Source organism: Phoenix dactylifera, chromosome 7 (assembly GCF_051530095.1).
Source record: "Phoenix dactylifera cultivar Ajwa chromosome 7, Ajwa_hap1_PhDact_Kaust_v1.1, whole genome shotgun sequence".
NCBI lineage: Eukaryota > Viridiplantae > Streptophyta > Magnoliopsida > Arecales > Arecaceae > Phoenix > Phoenix dactylifera.
The window spans coordinates 8,072,503-8,092,548 of record NC_143196.1 but is presented as its reverse complement, the minus strand read 5'-3'; the positions used below and the strand labels follow the sequence as shown (position 1 = coordinate 8,092,548).

The following is a 20,046-nucleotide window of genomic DNA, read 5'->3' as shown; positions in this document are numbered from 1 at the left end:
TTTTGTTCGCAGCCACTAAGAACAAAAACAAAGTTGCAAACCTTATGAAAGATGCACATAGTGCTTCCAAAAGTCTACAAAATGAAACAAATGCTTTACTTCCTATTTATCGTAAAAAACAAACATTGCCAAAGAAAAGTGTTAGGAGACGTCCGTTTCATTCATGTGAAATGTTGCTTGGACGTGGTAATGCCTGCCTCGCGACTCCTCACCAACTCCTGCTGGTCCTGTAAAAACTAATGTGAATGTCACCAGGTCTCCCATTATGACATGACATGCCGAGCTTTTTGTGTGCATGAAACTGATGGCCATAGCATTACTCTCATTAATCTATCAAATAATGAATTGAATGTATACATGCTAATGAGACTTGGGGTTAGCTGGTCTCACATTCTAAATTTCTAACGCATGTAAGTTAAAAAGAATGAAGTAGGCCACGCCCCTAACTCACGATATTATCTTCTCTTCTTCCGTCTCGAATCTAACCAAAGTCCAAACCGGGCAAGTCAAATTGACAACCGACCCCTATCCACGGGCGACGGCAGCTTTTGCTTATCCATGACCATGCCAAGTCCAAGGCCAAACGACACCACATCCCTCCAAAACCCGTCGTTCTCTTCTGGCTTTTCCACTAGGCGACTCCCTAGGTAGCTAACTCTTCTTTTGACCTCCAAAAAGCTAAAACTTTTTGCAATGCTATATAGTAATCAAAAGATGGACGGCCATTAAATAAGGTATGCAAAGCTTTTTATTTTAACAGTCGATGATGGATATTAAGTATTGTATAATATTTTGCGGTATATATCATGCACAATGGAAGATTTCTTTTGGAAATGCTAATTATTTTTTGGTTATGTATAATAAGTATTTGGGGTGATTGATAGTTATTATCAAAAAATGGACGGCATTAAATAAGATATGTAAAGCCTTGTCAATTTTTTTAATGGTGGATATCAAGTATTGCACAACATTTTATGGTATAGATCATGCATGACGGAAGATTTCTTTTGGAAATGCTAATTATCTTTGGGTTATGTATGCTAAGTATTTTGGGTAATTGAACTAAGACAGAAAGAAGAGTCATCTTAAAATCTATCTGGAAGGAAGTGCAAGTGGGACTCAAACGAGCGGAATAAAAGATAAACAAGTTAAAACAGCAGTACCAACTAGAAAGTGGAGCATGGCACGGTGTGAAAGGGTTTTAGGACACTGTGTGAAAGGGTTTTACTTTTAGGCCCCACTTCAAAAGCACCGTCCTCGTTCCGGATTAATCCTCCAAATTGTTTACTATTTTCTTCCTCTTTCGAGTTCTTTAATGGCCTTGAGTCACGAGCTGGCCCTTTAAAGACTTCCTAGATTTATACTGAAATCTCTTGACTTTTGAGGAAAAGCGAAGAGACTGGTTCAGCCTTTGAGCACCTCCTTTGTCCCTCCCCTCTTTTCTTTTATATCTTTTGCCCCCTTGGAGGATGAGGCTTTCCTAGACCTTTCCCTGCTCTTTTACCCTGTTTCGCTCCTCGGATTGTGGTGGTGGTCTCTTCGCGGCCCAAGGTGAGGCTTTTTTCGGGGTTTGCTGCCGTTTGGTGTTGCTTTTTCGATTCGCTCCGTCGCGATAAATTGGAAAAAATCTTTCTTTCTTTTTTTCTTCTTAATGGGATCCGTGTTCGGGTTGATTTGGCCCGAGATGTTTTTTTGTGTTTTTTTGCTCCCTTCTTTCGGAGTTTTGGTTTTGGAAGGATTTTGTTTTAGGGTTTTGGAAGTTGAGTTCGTTTCTGGAAATTTAGGGTGTTTTGGACTTTGAGTTCCGGAATCTCCTGGAAGGCATCAAAATTCGATTTTGGCCTTGGAAATTGGGTGTTTTTGAGGAATTTGAAACCTAGGAAGGAGTTCAGGATTATGGGGATTCTATACAAAAAATCCCAAGCTGAGAGCTTCTGGAGTTGGGCGGCTCAAAAGTTTGGATTTCTCCCATTTCTCCTAGCTAGGGTTTCGAATTATCAGCTTCATTAGCAAAATTAGGTGGGTTAAATCAGAAACATCAGTTTTTCTTAACAAATTCCAATTTTTGAGTCAAGGAAATTTTGTAAATTTTACTGCTTCTATGTTTCAAATGTGGTTTTGATTTTAATTCTGCAATCTTAGATAAGGTTGAGCAACTCTGCTGGTATTAACTCTTGCAAATTCTTTTATATATGCTCTCAGCACCCGGATCTTTAATACCCATATATAGTCTAAAATTGGGCTTCGTTTGATTTGGTATTGCAGGAATAACAGTTCCTTGATTCAATTCATGGAGTCCTCCCAACCCTTCTCACCATGCTCCAAATCAGCTGCTGCCACGGCCGTGCTCAAGGAGCCTAGGCCTGAACCTGTCAACAAGAACTCTACCAGCTTCGTCGGTGAAGTTGCCCCTCAGCAGCCTGCACCGATGGCGGCAACCCCTGAGGGTTTCATTGGCTGTCTCGAGGTCTTCATTCATCAGGCGCGTGACATCCACAACATCTGTATCTACCACAAGCAAGATGTTTATGCCAAGATATGCCTGACCAGCGACCCCGAAGCAACTGTCTCGACCAAGATCATCAATGGTGGAGGAAGGAACCCGGTCTTCAATGAGAATCTGCAGCTCAATGTCCGAACCATTGACTCTTCTCTCAAATGTGAGGTCTGGATGCTGAGTAGGGTGAAGAATTATCTTGAGGACCAGCTGTTGGGTTTTGCTCTGGTGCCCCTCTCAGAGGTTGTCATCACCAATGGAAAGTTGGAGAAGGAATTCTCCCTCTCTTCTACTGATCTCTTCCACTCACCGGCTGGTTTTGTTCAATTATCGCTCTCCTACATCGGTTCATCACCGGAGGTTATGCCCATTCCAGCTCCCACGGCCTCTGTGATTCCGGATGTTGCTTTGCCAGATTCGGACAAGGATGATGCGATCCCTTGCGCGTATGATAAAATCGAGTTCCCTGACTTGAAGATTGTGAATGAAAATCAGCTGATGGTTTCCGAGTATTTTGGGATCCAATGCACCAATTTGGATGCCCAGAGCTCAGAGAGCTTGATTACTTTGGAGAATGACAACCGCCCAGATGGTGATGCAGGGGTCCATATTGTCGAGAGTTTGTCAACTGACAGTAGTCTTGATTCTGCTGGAGCTTTGAAAAATGACACTCCTGTAAGCAGTGTCTCAACAACTGAATCTCCTGTGGTGCTTCCCACCTCCTCTCAGTCTGTCTCTGGTCCCTCGGCAGCTACATCATCTCTGAGCCAGAAGGATAAGAGTGCAGAAGTTACTGAAGGTGAGGCTGATTCATCTTCTGGTGGGCAGTCGGACAGTGCATTCATGAAGCCTATGATCAGCATAAACATTGAGCCGGAGCAGACCGTTGATCAAAAGGACATTGTTGATTTGTATATGAAAAGCATGCAGCAGTTCACAGAGTCATTGGCCAAAATGAAACTTCCAATGGATATCGAGAGTAGCAGCCCCACCACTGAAAATGCTAATGCTGGTTCTGAGAAAAATTTGCCAGCAGCCAAAGGGACTGGCTCTAGAGTTTTCTATGGAAGTAGAGCATTCTTCTGAAGTTATTCCACTGGAGGGTATACTGGTGACTCTAGAGTTGGCACTATAGTGGTCAGTTAATTCTAAGTAGTGAAAAATGAACTCCTTTTTGTATGCTGTTTATGTTTATCAGAAGGTGAAAAATGACTTGTGCTCACTACAGACTTGCTGTTGTTACTACTTTTACATGTGTCTGATATGCTTGCCTTCCTTTCCCATTTGTATGGAGTTGTGATAAGTTTGTTAATGTTTTCAGATAATTCTTCTCTTGGCGCCTTTTTTCTCCAATTACCATCTTTATTTTGGATTTGAATGGCATATGTTTGCATTATGGCAATCATCTGCATGATTTAGTGGATAACTTGACTGCATTATAAGTATTTAACCTTAAGTATAAATGGAAAGAAGTTAATTGATATGCTACTCTTAGGAACTGGAAGTCTTAAATCCTATGCTTGTCTTGTTCAGTAATGATATTGAGCGGCCTTTCTCAGTGATATGTTGTAAATGGATTTGATCTATCGCAATGGGGATTGTATACAATAGCTAATTTAGTGGGGCATGTATGGCTTGCTTGTATTTTTTGAAATGATTGATTTAGGCCCTATTTGGGGGAGCTGTTGGAAGTAGAGCTTTTATAAAAAGCTGTTTGCTGTTTGGTAACTACATTTCTAAAGTGCTGTGGCACTTTAACATTTGTTTGGTAAACAAACTGAGAAAGTACTTTTGTATGACAAAATGACCATAAAGGACATTACTAGTATTATACAATAGTGCATAATAAAATATAATATATATTAATACATAAATATATGATATAGTATAATATTAATATAATGTAACATAATATTATTATAATATAGTACTATAACATTGTATACTATAGGATAATAATTTAAAATAATATTAAATTATTTAACATAACATAATATTATATTATATTATATTTATAGTATAATACAATAATAAATGTATAAAATATTATAATTATTAGTATAAATTAATTTTTTACTCTTTTTTTTTACTCTTTTGATGACCATTTATTTCTCTAACAAATTTTCTAACTAGGTGAAAAAATTGATTAAATAATTACTAATATTTTTATTTAGTTATTTATTTATTTATTATTTTATTTCATTGAAATATATTTATTTATTATTTTATTTATTTATTTATTCGTTCATTTATATACATATATATTTATTTATTTATTTTTTTTTTATTTTTCTTTTTTTTTTCTTCTCTTTTTTTTCTTTCCTTTTCTTCTTTTTTTTCTTTTCTTTTTTCTTCTCTTCTTCTCCTTCCTTCCTCTCTTTCCTTCTTCTCCTTTCTTCTTCTCCCGCGAAGCCGGCGGCGCCGGAAGGGGGACCGGGCCGCGGGAGGGGGGCCGGGATGGTGGGCCGCGGCGGCCGCCGGAGGAGGGGGGCTCGGGAGGGGGCCGGGACAGCGGGCCCCGACGGCCACGGGGGGAGGGGGGCTCGGGAGGGGGCCGGGACGGCGGGCCCCGACGACCGCGGGGGGAGGGGGGCTCGGGAGGGGGCCGGGACGGCGTGCCGCGGCGACCGCGGGGGAGGAGGGGCTCGGAGGGGGCCGGGACGGCGTGCCGCGGCGACCGCGGGGGAGGGAGGGCCTCGGGAGGGGGCCGAGACGGCGGGCCGGCCGGGGAGGCTGCGGCCATGGCGGCCCCTTCCTCCCCTTCCTTTTTTTTTTTGGGCTGTGTGGTGGGTCGCAGCGGCGGGGGGCTCGGGTGGGGGCTGGGGGGCGCGGCCACGGGTGGCCGGCGTGGTGGCTGCCTCCCAAAAAAAAAAAAAAAAAAGGAGGGCCGACGGCATTGAGGAGAAGGAGATAGAGAGGGAGAGAGAGAGAGAGAGGGGGGATGGTGAGAGAGAAAGAGGCGGTGGGATTGAGATTTTTGGGAGGAAAAAGAAACTTTTAAATGGGGGTATTTTGGTCAAAAATACAGCTTCCCGACAAAGCTGAAAACAGCGTTTTCGGAAAGCTCCAAAATTGAGCTTCTGCCAAAAAGCTGTTTTCAGCTTCCCGCAAAAGCTGAAACAGCTTCTTGGAAATTTTACCAAACACACTTTTTTTCCTAAAAGTACTTTTGGAGGGCCAGAAAGTGCTTTTTGGCCCTCCAAAAGCTCCCCCAAACAGGGCCTTAATATCTAAAAAACATAACCGTCTTGTTGTCAAGACTTTGATAAGATCTCCAGTTCCTGGTCCTATGTGATATCTGAATATCATTAAAAAGCTAGTAATCAACTGAACCATCAACATTGCATTTTTATTAGTTTAGAGGGAAATTAGTTAATCTTCTTAAAATCCTTATAAAAAGTGAATAGTTAGTCATAATAAAAATTTAATTATCAGAAAAAAAAACAATTTTGTATTACATCAGATAAAGTATGTTAAAAATTAAGGTGAGAACTTAGCTGAAGATTATAATGTTTATTAAATAAAGAAATGTATTATGAAGAAGGTTGTCTAAGAGGACAAACTAAAGACTCATTATCAATGGTTACATTCAAGTCCTGTTGGTTTTATTTCTTGCTTTAATCAGTGCAGTGCCAAGTAAACCATCTTTTTGGCTCTTTAGATCTTCTAAAAGTTGGAATAGATATTGTTTCAGTCCTTCAGATTGATCTGTTATTTGCTAGAATATGTTGGCTGCTATAGTTAAGCAACAATGGTGAATGTAATCATTGAGTTTCTTGCTAGAAATATGGATTTTAAAAGCACTCTCTCAGCCAACCAATTTCTTCACTGAACTAGATATCAGCGACCTTATACTGACAATTTTTATGCTATTAAACCTTGTAAGAAATTATAAACTTAGCTTTCTATGATATAAATAACAACAATTAGTTGCCAAATTGGAAAATTGCGTGAGAATTCATCAGAGAATATTGGTTGTTTTTGTTGTTGAAAGAATAGTTCCTTAGCCATTTAGTATACCAATGCTTAAAAAGTATAAGCTTAAGTTTTTCATACATATATAAACTATAAATTATAAGTTATGGTATCAGGCTATCAGCAATTCACTGGAATGTAAGGATAGCAATAATAACTATGATTGTTTCAACAGGACTATGTCTCAGTAATTATGTTATGGCTTTCCTATTGCTTAGTGATTAAGGTGATTTTATAACAGGATGGTAATTTATGTTTCATAACTGCAAGGGTTTATCATTCCTCTATTAATTATGATTCGTTTATATCCTTACCCTTTTATTATTTATTATTATTTGTGAGACCTGTCTTTGACTAGATCTTGTTTACCTTATTGGGTTCAGTCAACAGTTGGGAAGAGAAGTGCTTCACTCCAATTTGTGGCAAGGGCTAGCAAATATAAGTTTACCACTTTGGGGTATGACATAATATGTAGGTACTGGTAATGTTGAATGTGTATTGACTTGGGTTCTTGCACTGATTAATTACTGGTTCTTCTGACATCCTCAACATCTAGCGAGTATATCTTGGTGGCTAGGGGCCATAGAAAACAATATGGCCCATAACTAGTCATATCTGGCGAAGGTTAGTAGGTTGGTATTGGAATTAGTTGTGCTGGACTTCACAGTAGTTCCTTGGGGCGCTCTAAATTTCTTGGGGCTACATTAGTGCACTAGTGATGTTAAGCAATGCCTTGCTGCCTGCAAAAAGAATGCATGCCAAATGAGATCCCATGGTAGTTTACCATTTAGCTAAATTCATGTGCTTGTTATTTTGCGAAGACATAGCCTCCATTATGGTAAACTTCTACAATCTCTCCAACTCAGATTTTCTGACTTGATAGAACCTTAGTGATGAACTTGTGAATTATACTGGAGAATGCTGTTTTTTGATGTTGGAGGTATAGACTTCCTGGTTTCTGGAGGCCAACAGCCCAATGTTGTCTTTATGTTGGTAATGAAATCCTCATTAGTCGTTATGAATAACCAATTGCCTGTAATCTGAGACAAGGACTTCCTTGAAAGTTAGTGCCACCAACTCCAAGATAATGTGTGTGACTTGAGTGGTTTGGGCTGACAGTAGTTCAGGTTCTCATACTTTGGTTCTTGCCATCATCCACTTGCTAAGCGTGATGCTAGCAATACTTCTATCCGGTGGCATGCTGGGTACCACAATTTTCCATTGCTATATATGATCAGACCGATCTTCTGTTCTAGTTATTTCGCTGTCTGCCCAGATGATATTTGTATAGTGATGCATAGCTTATGAATTTGTGTGATCATGAGCTGGCAAAACAGGAACATGCAAGGAAACATAGTAGCCATGTTGCTCTCTGATCTCCATCCAGAAGTGGGTCTTCTTGATGATAATGGAAGTTTGGTATTTTTCCAGGCTGTCAAGGTTCTTTGTGGTCCTTAATTTGAGGATTTTGTTTTAAAGATTTGGATTTATAGTGCTTTTGTGTTTGTAGCAAGCTAGCATTAGTGTAGGATCTCATCTCTCATTGATTTGAGTGATGAAATTGAGTTTATTTGACTATCTATTTGACTCTTAATTGCTCTGAATTGCATCTCCTTTTGCCAATACATTGTGGGTAAGCCTTTTACCACTTGCTGGTACATTGTAAAGTCCAATGCACAAATATTCTAGGTTCTGTTTGCCTGCAAAGAGCAGGAGGTGAGAACACACATGACGCAGAGAAATATTGATTATTTTCTTTTTTTGGAATGTTTAGTTAATAATGTAGGTTATAATAAATCATACAATCAAGTGAACTGCATGGCGAAGTTCATATAAGCAGAACCTAATTTCTCATAGACTGTGATTTGAGATTTGACATTTCTCATCTGACCATCTTACTCTGTATTAGATTTCAAGTTGATGATCTAAAGGTTGCTTATGTCATGGCTTACGGCATGGAAAACCTCACTGTATCATTTCCATAGCCTACAGCAGTCATTCTGTGATCGGTGGGTTTATATGGAGGAGCACCTGATGTTACTATATTCCACTTGATATCTCAACATTTTTTAGAAAATATGACCGTAAACCAGTTGGAATGGAGTAAAAGGATTCATGTAGCTTATCCCCACTAGTTTAGAATTAAGGTTTAGTGGAGTATTTATGATGCCACATCATCATTACATGGTCATTGGCCTCCAATTTTCAAATAATTTTAAATCCATATGACGATCTGATTCTGAGATACTCCTTTTTGAACCCTCTCTAAATTATGTCCTGCTCACAAATTAATTTTTCTCTATTGTATTGTTCTTAAATTGTCTAGCTTTATCATCCATCCAAGCACCATTAAAAGTTGTTGCAGATCACTGTCAGAAACCCATAATATCACCTTACTCACATGATTCAGAGTAATTGCTACTAAACGTATTTTTTCATTTTTGGTTTTCTTTACATTATCAAATGATGATCCAAATTCAAGTATAAATAGGAGGTGCATTTCTTGGATCTTTTTTCATGTTATTGGTCGCTGTTTTCTTTATCCATTAATTGATGAACTGTCTCTTAGTTGTTTGAAGATTTGTCTAACTAATCTTTCTTGTCATTTCGACTTTTCTTAGTAAGATGAGATTGCATTTACTGCTGTCACCTTCAAATTGGGTTCATTAACTGTTAAAATCCTTCACTTAGGATCCAAATTGTATTGACCGTGGAATATGGTGATTTGTCATAGCAATAATTGTAATTTCCTTGTCTTGGGTTTGAATTAGTAAATGTGGGCCAGTAGAAGTAGACTTTGATCTTCGTTGGGCTTGTAAATGACTTTCCAATTTTCAGAACTATGTAATAAAGAACGAGTTTTCTTTAGGCTGGAAACACGAAATGCGGGATGCTTTATCCTGACCTATGAGAGATTTCATACTGCAATTTTGATGTATAATTCTAGTCTGGTACTTCTATATGATTCTTTTCTTTATGCCCAGCCTTCTGAATTGTTTTAAGATTTGTTGAACCGATCTTTCTCTGGTCATATTACTGCTTACAGAGACAAGTTTGCATTACTGCTGTCACCTTCAGCTTGCAGTCCCTTGTCTAGAAACCAAAGACCGGAATATGGTGATTTGTCGTAGCAATGTTTGTGGTTTGATTGTTCTGAGTTTGAAATGTAAATCTGTGCCAGTGGACGAGGTCTTCTTCAATCTCTGGCAGGATACAGAATTACTTTCCAGCTTTCTGAACTAGCTGGAGATTATAATGAAGAATGAGTGTTTTCTGTGGGATGGAAACTTGATACTGTTTAACCGCACAATGCTTTATTAATGACATATGAGAAATCCAGATTGCAATTTCCAAGTATTAATTCTAGGCTGGCACTTTCAGTCTCTTTTTTTTCACGCTATTGATGGTTGTTTTCTTTACCAATAAAATACATTGTGCCAAACTCTCTGAATTGCTGGAAGATCTGTCAAACTGATCTTGCTTTTGTCATGCTGACTTTGCGTAATGAGACAAGTTTGCATTTACTGCTGTCGCCTTTGGTAGGTTTTGCTAATGTTTGAGATCTCTGAGTCAGAACCCAAATTAAATTGAATGTGGAATATGGCGATTTGTCATAGCAGTGATTGTGATTTGCTTGTCTTGAGTTTGAAATAATAAATGTCAGCCGGTGGAAGATATCTTCTTCTTTTCTTTTTTTTTTCCGGGGGTGGGAGTGGGGGGGTGCTTGTAAATTACTTTCCAGCTTTCAGAACCATGAAGAACTAGTGTTTTCTGTATGCTGGAAACATGAGTTGTTATGCTTTGGCACTGTCATGACAGGTATCCAGATAGGTCTTTTTCAGTCACCATCATGGATGGGATTTATCCAGATTCTGTTGTCTGGAAAATTTACCTGACTGTATTATCTTGATCTAATCTAAATTTGAAGAATAGAGATAAACAGAAAATGGGAAGTGTGCAGGTGCATGTGTACACATTTTTATCTACAGATATCGCTTCAATTATTTTGATGTAATGGTTGAGACAACCTAGATTTTGGATAATTTTGTATCTGATTTGGCTTTTAAGTGGCGTGTGATGTGTGATAATTGGATATCTTACTATCATATTAGGAATTAGCAATGTGGTTAAGTAAAGAGTAAAATTATTCTTATTGTTCTGAAAACAGAAAAAAATTTGGGCATCTAGTAGTTGAATTATGTTGAGCCTGCTAAGTTTTGCCTCACAAAAGACTGAAATATGTGGTTATGATCAATAGCAAATCATTCGGGGAAGCCCATCTCTGGAGCCGTGGCATGCATAATTAGGCCATCTAGTAGATTGTTATGCCTTTGAAATCTGCCTCTCTCAAGGAATGTTGCTGATTTCAGACATTGGTATTGTTTGGTTTACAATGTTTCAGAAAATGTTTGGTTTTGAATGAGAACAACCCCCTCAATGGGCATCGCAAATTCTCCACCCTAGCTTGCCAAACATGCGGCCATTTTAAGAACCTGTCTCGAGAAGCTCAGAAGCTGCCATGGGTACACTTGTTTCATTCCTGGGTAAAGTATTGCAGCTTCTCAGAGTCGCCTGTTAGTTCTACCTAGTCTTTCAAAACCCTTGCCTGCTGCTGATTTTAATGGGATGCCTTTCATTTCAAAGATCTTAGCATAAAACAAGTGCCCTTTCAGTATGCATACATGCGTGTACACACACAAACACATATATATTGATAGACAAAAAAATTATGGTATCTATTTTTGTGCACTAGCTCTAGCATTACATATATCTGATTGAGATTATATTCATGTAGGTACAGTAGTGGATAGACTAGAATAGAAATGTTAGATAACTTTTTGTTTTGTTGATTTATTATGGGATGATTTTATTGAAAGAGACCAAAGTTGTGGTATCTTTTTTACTCAAGATTGGGTCTATATGCAAAGATGTTATGCTCGTGGCTTCAGGGGGTGTTTTATATATGTGTGTGTATGTATATATATATATATATATCACATCCTCATTTTTTTTCAGCATTGTACTTGAATTATTTAAATTCTACTTGCAAGTACGTAAGAGAAAGAAGAGCGCTGCACCCTATAAGCACAACTCCTAGTTTCCCTTCTGTAAGCAAGAAATATAGATTCAAGGAACTACTTCGGGACCTAGGATGTAGTTACTTTTCTTCCAGAGCTGCTGCCAATCAATTGCCCTAATTTACTGAGGTGTTCCGATGATTTCAGGTTTCTTGTTTAATTTTCCATACAGCAATGCATTAAACGTAGTAGTTTTCTCTAGATCAGTTGATACAGTGTGAAAAAAGGATTGTTTATTTAGAAAAGTTGATACTTATGAAAGTTGTTTACACCTAGTGTTCTGTATCTTTCATTGCTGCAAGAACGAATAGGACCGTGGCAGAAAAATCGAAGTCGGCGTTTCTGGAGTTGCTGAAGCCTGTCAAATTTTCCTTTTTCTAGATGCTTGGGTGCTTGAAGTGGACTGAGAATGGTTAGGCGCAGAATGGAAGTGCTTGTTTAATTTGTCAAAGGAGTGCTCCTGCCAGAGCAGGAGTCCTCTTATTTCTTTTACCTTGATGCTCTCCCAACTCTAGAAGAAATTGGCTCTCTTTCGAAATACGTTGGGGCTCAGATTAGGACCTTTTATGTGAAGATATGAAATGGATTTTTCTCCTCTTGATAAGAAAAGGTATCTATTTTTATCGACTCCAAAGTTAATAATGAGACATACGATTGAAGTTCCACACTGTCATATTTTATACTATTGAAATTATTTAGCAATATAGAATCATATATTTTAGTGGTCTTCAACCCATGTATCATATGGACACAAAAAAAGGTTAAAATAATATTAGACTATGATTTACCGTCACCTGGTACAATTAAAAAAATCTATTATTTGTATCTATATGATGCATAGGCTAGGGATGACAAAATTCATAATTTTTGAACTGGATCATAATCAATATTGTGGGTATTAAGCAAAATCCATATCTTAAGATATTGTAATATATTAAATAATCTCAACTCATGGTGGAGGTAAAAGAAGTGTTATGTTTCATGTCTAAGTTACAAAAATTTATTTTCTTCTAAAATTTTGAGTGCAAAAATAAACATAATTGATTATTTTTTGCAATAGTGCTTGTGGAAGATTAAAACATCACCTTTTCTCCTTTTAAGACCTTGTCCTCTATCCTCTCTGAAATAATCACTAGTTGTTGGGATAGCTAGATAAACCACCCATTCTCTAGATCATCTGAGGTAGGATGGGTGCGTGTACTTGTGATTACATGCCAGTGTATTTGGATGGAAAGTAAGATGTCATAGTCCTACAATGACTAATAAAAAAGATGCTATATAGGTTTAACTTAAGCTTTTGAGCCATGAGTCTATGACAAGTGGTATTAGAACTATGCTAATATGCATTACAACCTTTATTAGCGATGTAGACCCTTCATTGGAAGATACCAAAGTTGAGTAGAAGTCAAACATAGGTGGGCTCCCTCTCTCGAGTCGGAGCCAACTGTGACAAGGATGTCGCAAGATTGGTGGGAGAAAGATTGGTGGGAGAGACTGTCTAGCCTCGAAATAGCTTAAGCTTAAGGACCGTGAGTCCATGAAAAAAATGAAGGGTATTTAGATTCGTAGCGAAGGCGCTAACGCTTGGAACATCCTATCTCTTCTAAGAGTTTGGATAGACATAGTTGGTTCGAAGCAGACAATGTAAATTTTCTGAATTATCTCCTAGCTTCACTTTACTCTTGTGGAAACCAGCGGCTTATTCTCTCCTATATTTGCTATCCTCTTTGTAACTTATGACTGGATGATGACCCCCAACACTCACCATGCAGCATATCTGATCCAACTCTGTAATCCATTTCCTACATATAATAATGTACGCAAGCCTGCACGAAGGAACTTGCAGAAGTAAACTGAAGGGATAAACACCAATTCCTCAATGGTCTTCATGAGTCTCATACCTCCAGCTACTTTGGGGAATGCTCAAAACTTCGAGCTTTGTATTGGTCACTTCTCATAGGATCATGATCACACACCTTGGCAAGTAAGAAATCACTCGAAGCCAAGAATTGGAGGAGAGCTTCAACAAAGTATTGATAATTACTCGATGTTAAAGAGTACAACTAAGCTCTGTTTATATGATATATCTTGACCCTTATTTGAATTTTAACCAAAAGAAGAAGAAAGAATCCTAAAACAATTAGAACTCGGATCTAGGGTATTGGTCAATTCTAACATGAATTCTAATCAAAAATGAAAAAGAATCCTAAATAATTCTAAAAAGGAAAAGAGACCTAAAATAATTCTAAGCTATGAATTTTCTTAACTAGCCATCCGATCACTTGCTAGTTCAATTCGGAATCTTATGTGCCGCATCGCCTTATCTTCCATTTGTTTTTTGATTTTTGAGTTCCTACTGCCACATTTAGGTGCCGTTTAGCATCACATTTTATTTATTTTCAAAAATAAAAAAAATATTTTTAGTTTATTATTAAGTTTTAAACTATAAATATAATGATGGCAGTCAAGATGATGGTATGGGTGATAAGGACCATAGAGACGGTTGCGATGGTCGTGGCAACAATAGTAGCGATGATGTTTGCAATATAGCAATGATAGTGAGATGATAGTGGTGGTGACAATGACGATGGCATCGCTGATAGTATGGTGGTGGCAGCAATGATGATAGTAGGGTATGCTAGAAATGGTGATAGAGGTTTTAGTGGTGTGGTGGATGTGGTAGGGGTACTGGCATCTAGTTGAACGGTGGTGGAGACATAGTGGTGATGGCAATGATCGTGGTGGGGTGGCAATAATAATGGTGGTGGAGATGATAGCAGTGGTAGTGGATATGGTGGTAAAAATTATAACTTTTTATTTTTAAAAACAATAAAAGCATCTCCGGGGTAGCTGCGTATGTAGCTTCTCACTCCGGGGGCACCTTATGGAGTGGCGACGGGGAGTTGCCTTTGGCACTCCGAGGTATTTTATTTTCTGACTTTATTGGGTGTATCCGGTCTCGTCAGGTCTGATCCACCCGCATTAGCAAAAAAAAAATAAAATAAAAAATAAAAAATAAAAGCATAAATTTTTATTTTTATTTTCTCCAAAATAATAAAAATAATTTAAAAAAATGGGGAAAAAAAATTAAAACTACCAAAAGCTCATGGATCATGTCACGCCCCCGCTTCCGCGGAGCACGTGAGGCATCTAGTGCCCACATGGGGGCCACATGAGGGGGAAAACACGGGGCTTCCTTGCCAGATATTGTCCGGTTCCGGGGCTTCACGCAAGCGTCTTTCACCCCTCATGAGGCGGGTGTTTCCAAATCCTGCAGACGCATTTTGGGTGGAAAACAAAACCAGGAAGGGGTGAAGGATGCTTGCGTGAAACTCCGAAACCGGATAATATCTGGCAGGGGAACCCCGTGTTTCCCTCTTCATGTGGCTCCCACATGGGCACTAGGTGCCTCATGTGCTCCGCGGCAGCGGGGGCCTGACAGATCAAATTCTCGTGGGCTCAAGTGTGATATAGGCTTGGCGGGACAAGGTTGAAGAAGAGGCTTATCTTTTGGCCCGTGGGAGATTCTTTGCTTTATTTGAGGAATGGAGCATCATGAAAGCCACTACGAACGGCTTGTAGAAAAATATATAAGAAGTATATTTGGCCATTTATCCATTGCTATTATTGCATGAGTTGTCACAGGAAGTCCTTTCATCGTTCGAGTGGTATCTGGTTGATTGTTGCTTCCATCTAATGGAGGTTTTATGCTTTCCTTCATGAGTTGCCATCACTATTTCCATGAGCCAGACAAAAGATGAGTGGGTGCTGGGTTGGTTTTTTTTTTTTTTTTTTTGGCTAAGATGGATATATTATACAGATTTAGTACAAATATAACTAAAAAAGTCAAAAAATAGCACTTTCTAAAGAGCACCAGGCAACTCCCTCTCCCCCAACCAAATAGTGTCTTCAGAGTGGTTGGCCATATAAGAAACCATCCAATCCACTGCCTCATTGGCCTCACAATATATATGCTTCGCATGGAAGGCTAATCCTCTGTAGGTTATTGTCTGAATATCTCTAAGAAGAAGGTGAAAGTTGCCCACACTACCCTCACTTTGCTGGATCCAGCTAATAATCGTCGCCGAATCCCTCTCCAGCATAACAACCCTGGCCCGCAGAGTCTACCAAGCATACCCCAGGCCGGCCTAAGCTGCCCTCAACTCAGCCCCCGAGACCAAGGTATCGAAAATCTGGCAACCACCCTAGAGTCCGGCTCTCTGATAATAAAGCTGGCCTCGCTCCTTCTACCACCATCCAGCATGCATTTATTGAAATTGATCTTGAGAAAACTCGAAGGTGGGTGCTCCTAGGTGAAGAACACCGTACGAGATGCTCCACGAGTAAAAGCAGAGCCCCAGATGTCTTGAGTTGTCAACGGTCGGTCCAACAGATGTGATTGCACAATCTCAGCGGCCTGAAGCTGGGTTTGCTCGATAACGATCCGTAGTGGGGGGCAAACCTTTCCAAAGGTCCAGGCATTTCTGAACTACGAAATTTGATAAGCCATATATATAGCCTTAATAGCCGCCTGCTAGGTCCGCAGGGTAGAAGCCTACTGTCTGGTAGCTGCAGGTAGGACGCCGAGTGATACCAGACCTCTGGTGGAGTTGCAGCAAGCTCCCAAATCCTCCTCGTATGCTGGCACTAGAATAGGGCATGGTCCACTGACTCATCCACTTGGCACTCGAGGCAAGGTGGAAATGCCTAGACCCCTCCTACCCAGCATAAGTCTCATTGATAGCTGACCTTGGGCGACCTTCCAGAGGATTAAGGCCACCCTTGGGTGCAATCCGAACCGCCAGATCCATGCGTAATCCCCCTGGGTACTGCTCACCAAAGAGAGTGCTGAAGATATTGGCTGTCTTAACCTTGGACCTGCAGGTCGTGCTCCAAATCCTCACATCGGGGCTCGTGGATCTCGAAACTAGCACAAATCAGATCCTCTCAGCGAGCTAGGCTCCGAATAGCTGGTCGATCCGGGTAGTGTCCCACCCTCCTCCCCTGGAAGAAGAAGATCGCAGACCCACAACCTGCCCGAGACCTCGACGTTGATCAGAGTTGGCCACCACCTCACCGACAACGAGTCTACCCAGGGGTCGTCCACCACATCAATACTCTGTCCATCATCGATTAGCCATCTGCAGTTGGACAAAACTATCGACACATACCTGTTGATCTCCCACCAAATAGGAAAACACCTACGGCCTCTAGAGGAAGGCTCGCCCATCCGTACAGGCTTATATCGAGCAGCCATCACCTGGCTCCAAAGGCACTACGACTCTAGAACAAATCTAGCTACATGTCGGTTAATTAGGGCCTCTCTCCTAGCCAGTAGAGACTACACTCTCAACCCACCAGCTCGGATAGGCTCGCAAATCGTCTCCCATGCCACAAGATGTACTCCATGGTTACCTCCAAGCGAACCCCACAGAAATTCTCTCAAGAGCCGCTCGATCCTCGTTAGCACCGTCTTTAGGACCACAATATTAGACATAAGGTAGACCTACATAGAGCACAGGATAGCTCTAATCAGGATCACCCTATCCATCATGGACAATGAAGCCGCCCTCCAACCCTCCATTCAATCCTATATCCGCTGAACTATCTTGAGGCACTCTGACACCCACAGCCTCCTCCTCGAGATTGGGACTCCCAAATAGGTCCAGGGCCCCTCTTGCTCCCTCATGACAAACAACCCTCTTATCTCCTGCCGCACATGCATCTCTATACTCGGACTGAAACAGATGGTGGATTTGTGAAAATTCACCCTCTGACTAGATGCCTCGCAATAGTCCTCCAGAAGCCCTTTGAGGGCCCGAGCCTCCCTTATCCTGGTTCTAGCTAACAAGAGATAGTCATCTGCAAATAGAAGGTGAGAGATCAGTCGGGCCCCAAGGGCTGGAACATATGCCTCTAGCTTCCGACTTTGACAGGTGGCTCGTAAAGCATAGGATAAGATATCAGCACAAAGAATAAATAGAAACGGGGATAAGGGGGGTGCTAACTTGGTTTGAAGCCAAAACATATAACAAGAGATTCTCATCGTACATGTAACTTTTTTATTTTAAAATATTATCTAGTTGGCTGCAGATGAGACCTTAATATTGTGAACCTTCCGCCAAGAGGGGCTTCTCTGTATACATTCTTTAAGAAACAATTATCTTAGATAGTATTGCTCTATATATAATCTTTGATATTAGTAATTTTTTAAGATATAAAACAGAAGTTGGTAGGGGAAGAAGATGCTAGGAGAAGGCATAATAGGATGTGGATGTGCAAAGAGAAAGGAATTGAACTAAACTTGAAGTTGTTAGTTTGGAGGACAAAAAGCTTATAGGCATTTCTAATCTCATCAGGTTAATTTTGTTTTATGTGATACTAAGTCATTAGGGGCTCAGACACATAATTAGTTGCTTAATAAAGGCCAATATACAAATGCTGATTTGTGTTTTTTTTTATAAATAGGGCTAGAATGAGGGATGCCGGATCGAAATCGGGGTGAGGACAGAACATAAACCTAGGCCTATCCAACCTCCTAATAATTTTACCAACTGAACCAATTGGACCACGCATACTTAACATACAAGTAATGAATCAAAGATGAAAAAATTATAAAACCTTTTTGCCCTTGAGCTCAATGAATGATACTAATTTAATAGGTTGGTGAAGTTGTGAGTCACATGCTAGCAAATATTTTTGGGAACAACAGTTTATGAAAAAAACACACATGTTCGAGTTTTTGCGACTACAATTAAATCCATAGAGAAACAAGATGAATTTTTGTCTGTAATATCAACAAGCATTCATTTGTAAAAGACCCAATATATTATCAATCAGCCGTTGGCTCAGTCATGGGAGAAAAAAAGCCTTATTTCTCTTCGAGCATTAGCCAAGCTAGCAAAGCTTGGTGCTTCCGAAGTTACACCCTTCCATCTCTCTCTCTTTCGGATCTAATAATTCCAGTTAGGTTACAGAAGTTGATCATGGACCGGGCCTCGGGCTTAAACTATCTTCATTTTTAGTCAGACTTTGGGCCAGCCTATTTAGAATTTGACAAGCCCAAGCCCGACCCATGATTAGCTCTACTTACTGGTAAGTGGGGTCCCTTTGTCTAGGGCCAGCCTGGTTTGGAGTAGGCTCCTATGCCTAGAAGGTTTACGTTAATAATCATGTTTAGAGAGCTTATGAATTTTGGTTGGATTATGATGTATATTTTTTTGTTCTTTTGGCCGGCTTTCTTGAGGTTTCTCTGCATCAGTTGACCCTAATGTGATCGGCAGAACCCAATAATGTCCGGTTTTGGATGGGCCTTTATGGCCCCACAAATCCTCACAAAGATGGCGAATTGAACTCAAATTCTCAAAAATACTTGCATCACCTAGAAACAAATTTTAGTATGTAAAGAAGATACCATAGACAACATTACGCTTGTTTTTGCAGTTTGATATTATTGTAGGTACTCATGTTCTGTTTTCTTACGTGAATCTGTTTAAAATTGTATTTGTTGATCGATGATCAAGCCTTGTATTCTAGTTTCTGCCGGCTTGTTTTAGGCCACAAATTGATCTAGTCAGCTTACACCATGTATTCCTGGCCTAGAAAGATAAATCCCTCTAGTTGAACTATTTATATATCCTCTTGCAATTTTTTGACGTCTGTTTGCTGGACACCATAATCATAATAAGCTGCTATGACCAGTAAAATTTTAACAATAATATACTTGACTATCCAATTTTCTGAAAACTCAGATGTACATCCTTCTTTATCTCTATCTAATCTATACTACTATATAATAAAAATAATAAAAGACGTATATTCTTCGTTGCCCTAGTTCCACTCTGAGTTAAACTCAATTTCTATAACCCTTTAATTTTTTCCTTTCAACACTGTCACACATATAGAGAGAGAGAGAGAGAGAGAGAGAGAGAGAGACCATTTCTTTAGTTGCTCTTAGTTTGTCAGAACTCTACATTGGAACCCAAGATTCCATTTGGCTATAGCACCTAATGCAGTATTTTCTTTTTCTCCACTTATTATTTTTTTCTAAGCGAGACTATTTGTTTTATTTGTCTTCTTTTATATGACCTAAACTTGTGCATCACGTATGCTAAATACAAACTTTTGTGTTGCAAAATCTCAAAATGCATATAGTGCAATTCTGTATCTCGATAGTAGCTTTATTTATTGAATAGTGAAAAATTCAAGATCTATTTCTGCATATTTTTTCTATTAAAAATACTACTTTCTTTTTTTTCATAGCAAATGGTAATTGACATTTAATTCCTTTTGATTTATAAAAATAGAAAAATCAAAGATACTGAAATCGGTCACCAAACTGCATCCAAATCTAACATGTTCATAAACAACTAACCATCTTTTGTTGGCATGCCTCTTAGCACTTTTTGGGTAAATTTGTAGCTGAATTTTCTACTTACTAATTAATTACATTTTAATATTTTTATTATTGCTTTTTTTTTTCTTCCTTCCTTGAAT

At 39.4% G+C, this 20,046-nt stretch overlaps 1 protein-coding gene and 1 long non-coding RNA gene across 3 annotated transcripts; both read left to right on the top strand.

Annotated features, from left to right (window-relative positions):
• Window positions 1-1,161: 1,161 nt before the first annotated feature.
• LOC120111053 (uncharacterized) lies at window positions 1,162-3,850 on the top strand. 2 transcript variants are annotated; one of them, XM_039127395.3, is made up of 2 exons: window positions 1,162-1,551; window positions 2,266-3,850. In XM_039127395.3, exon 2 carries the CDS (start codon window positions 2,291-2,293, stop codon window positions 3,581-3,583), a length of 1,293 nt encoding a protein of 430 aa, XP_038983323.2. In that variant the 5' UTR covers window positions 1,162-1,551; window positions 2,266-2,290; the 3' UTR covers window positions 3,584-3,850. The 2 variants fall into 2 exon arrangements, with proteins under 2 accessions (XP_038983323.2, XP_038983324.2); XM_039127396.3 differs by having other exon boundaries at window positions 1,376-2,019.
• Window positions 3,851-10,199: 6,349 nt separating this feature from the next.
• Window positions 10,200-12,159, top strand: LOC148702890 (uncharacterized). Its single transcript, XR_015967276.1, has 2 exons — window positions 10,200-11,016; window positions 11,853-12,159. It is a non-coding gene; the product is annotated as an uncharacterized LOC148702890 (long non-coding RNA).
• Window positions 12,160-20,046: the final 7,887 nt, after the last annotated feature.

What these genes read in the sequence shown, in the direction of transcription:
- LOC120111053 (XM_039127395.3), top strand. Translation starts at nt 2,291, where the DNA reads ATGGAGTCCTCCCAACCCTTCTCACCATGCTCCAAATCAGCTGCTGCC.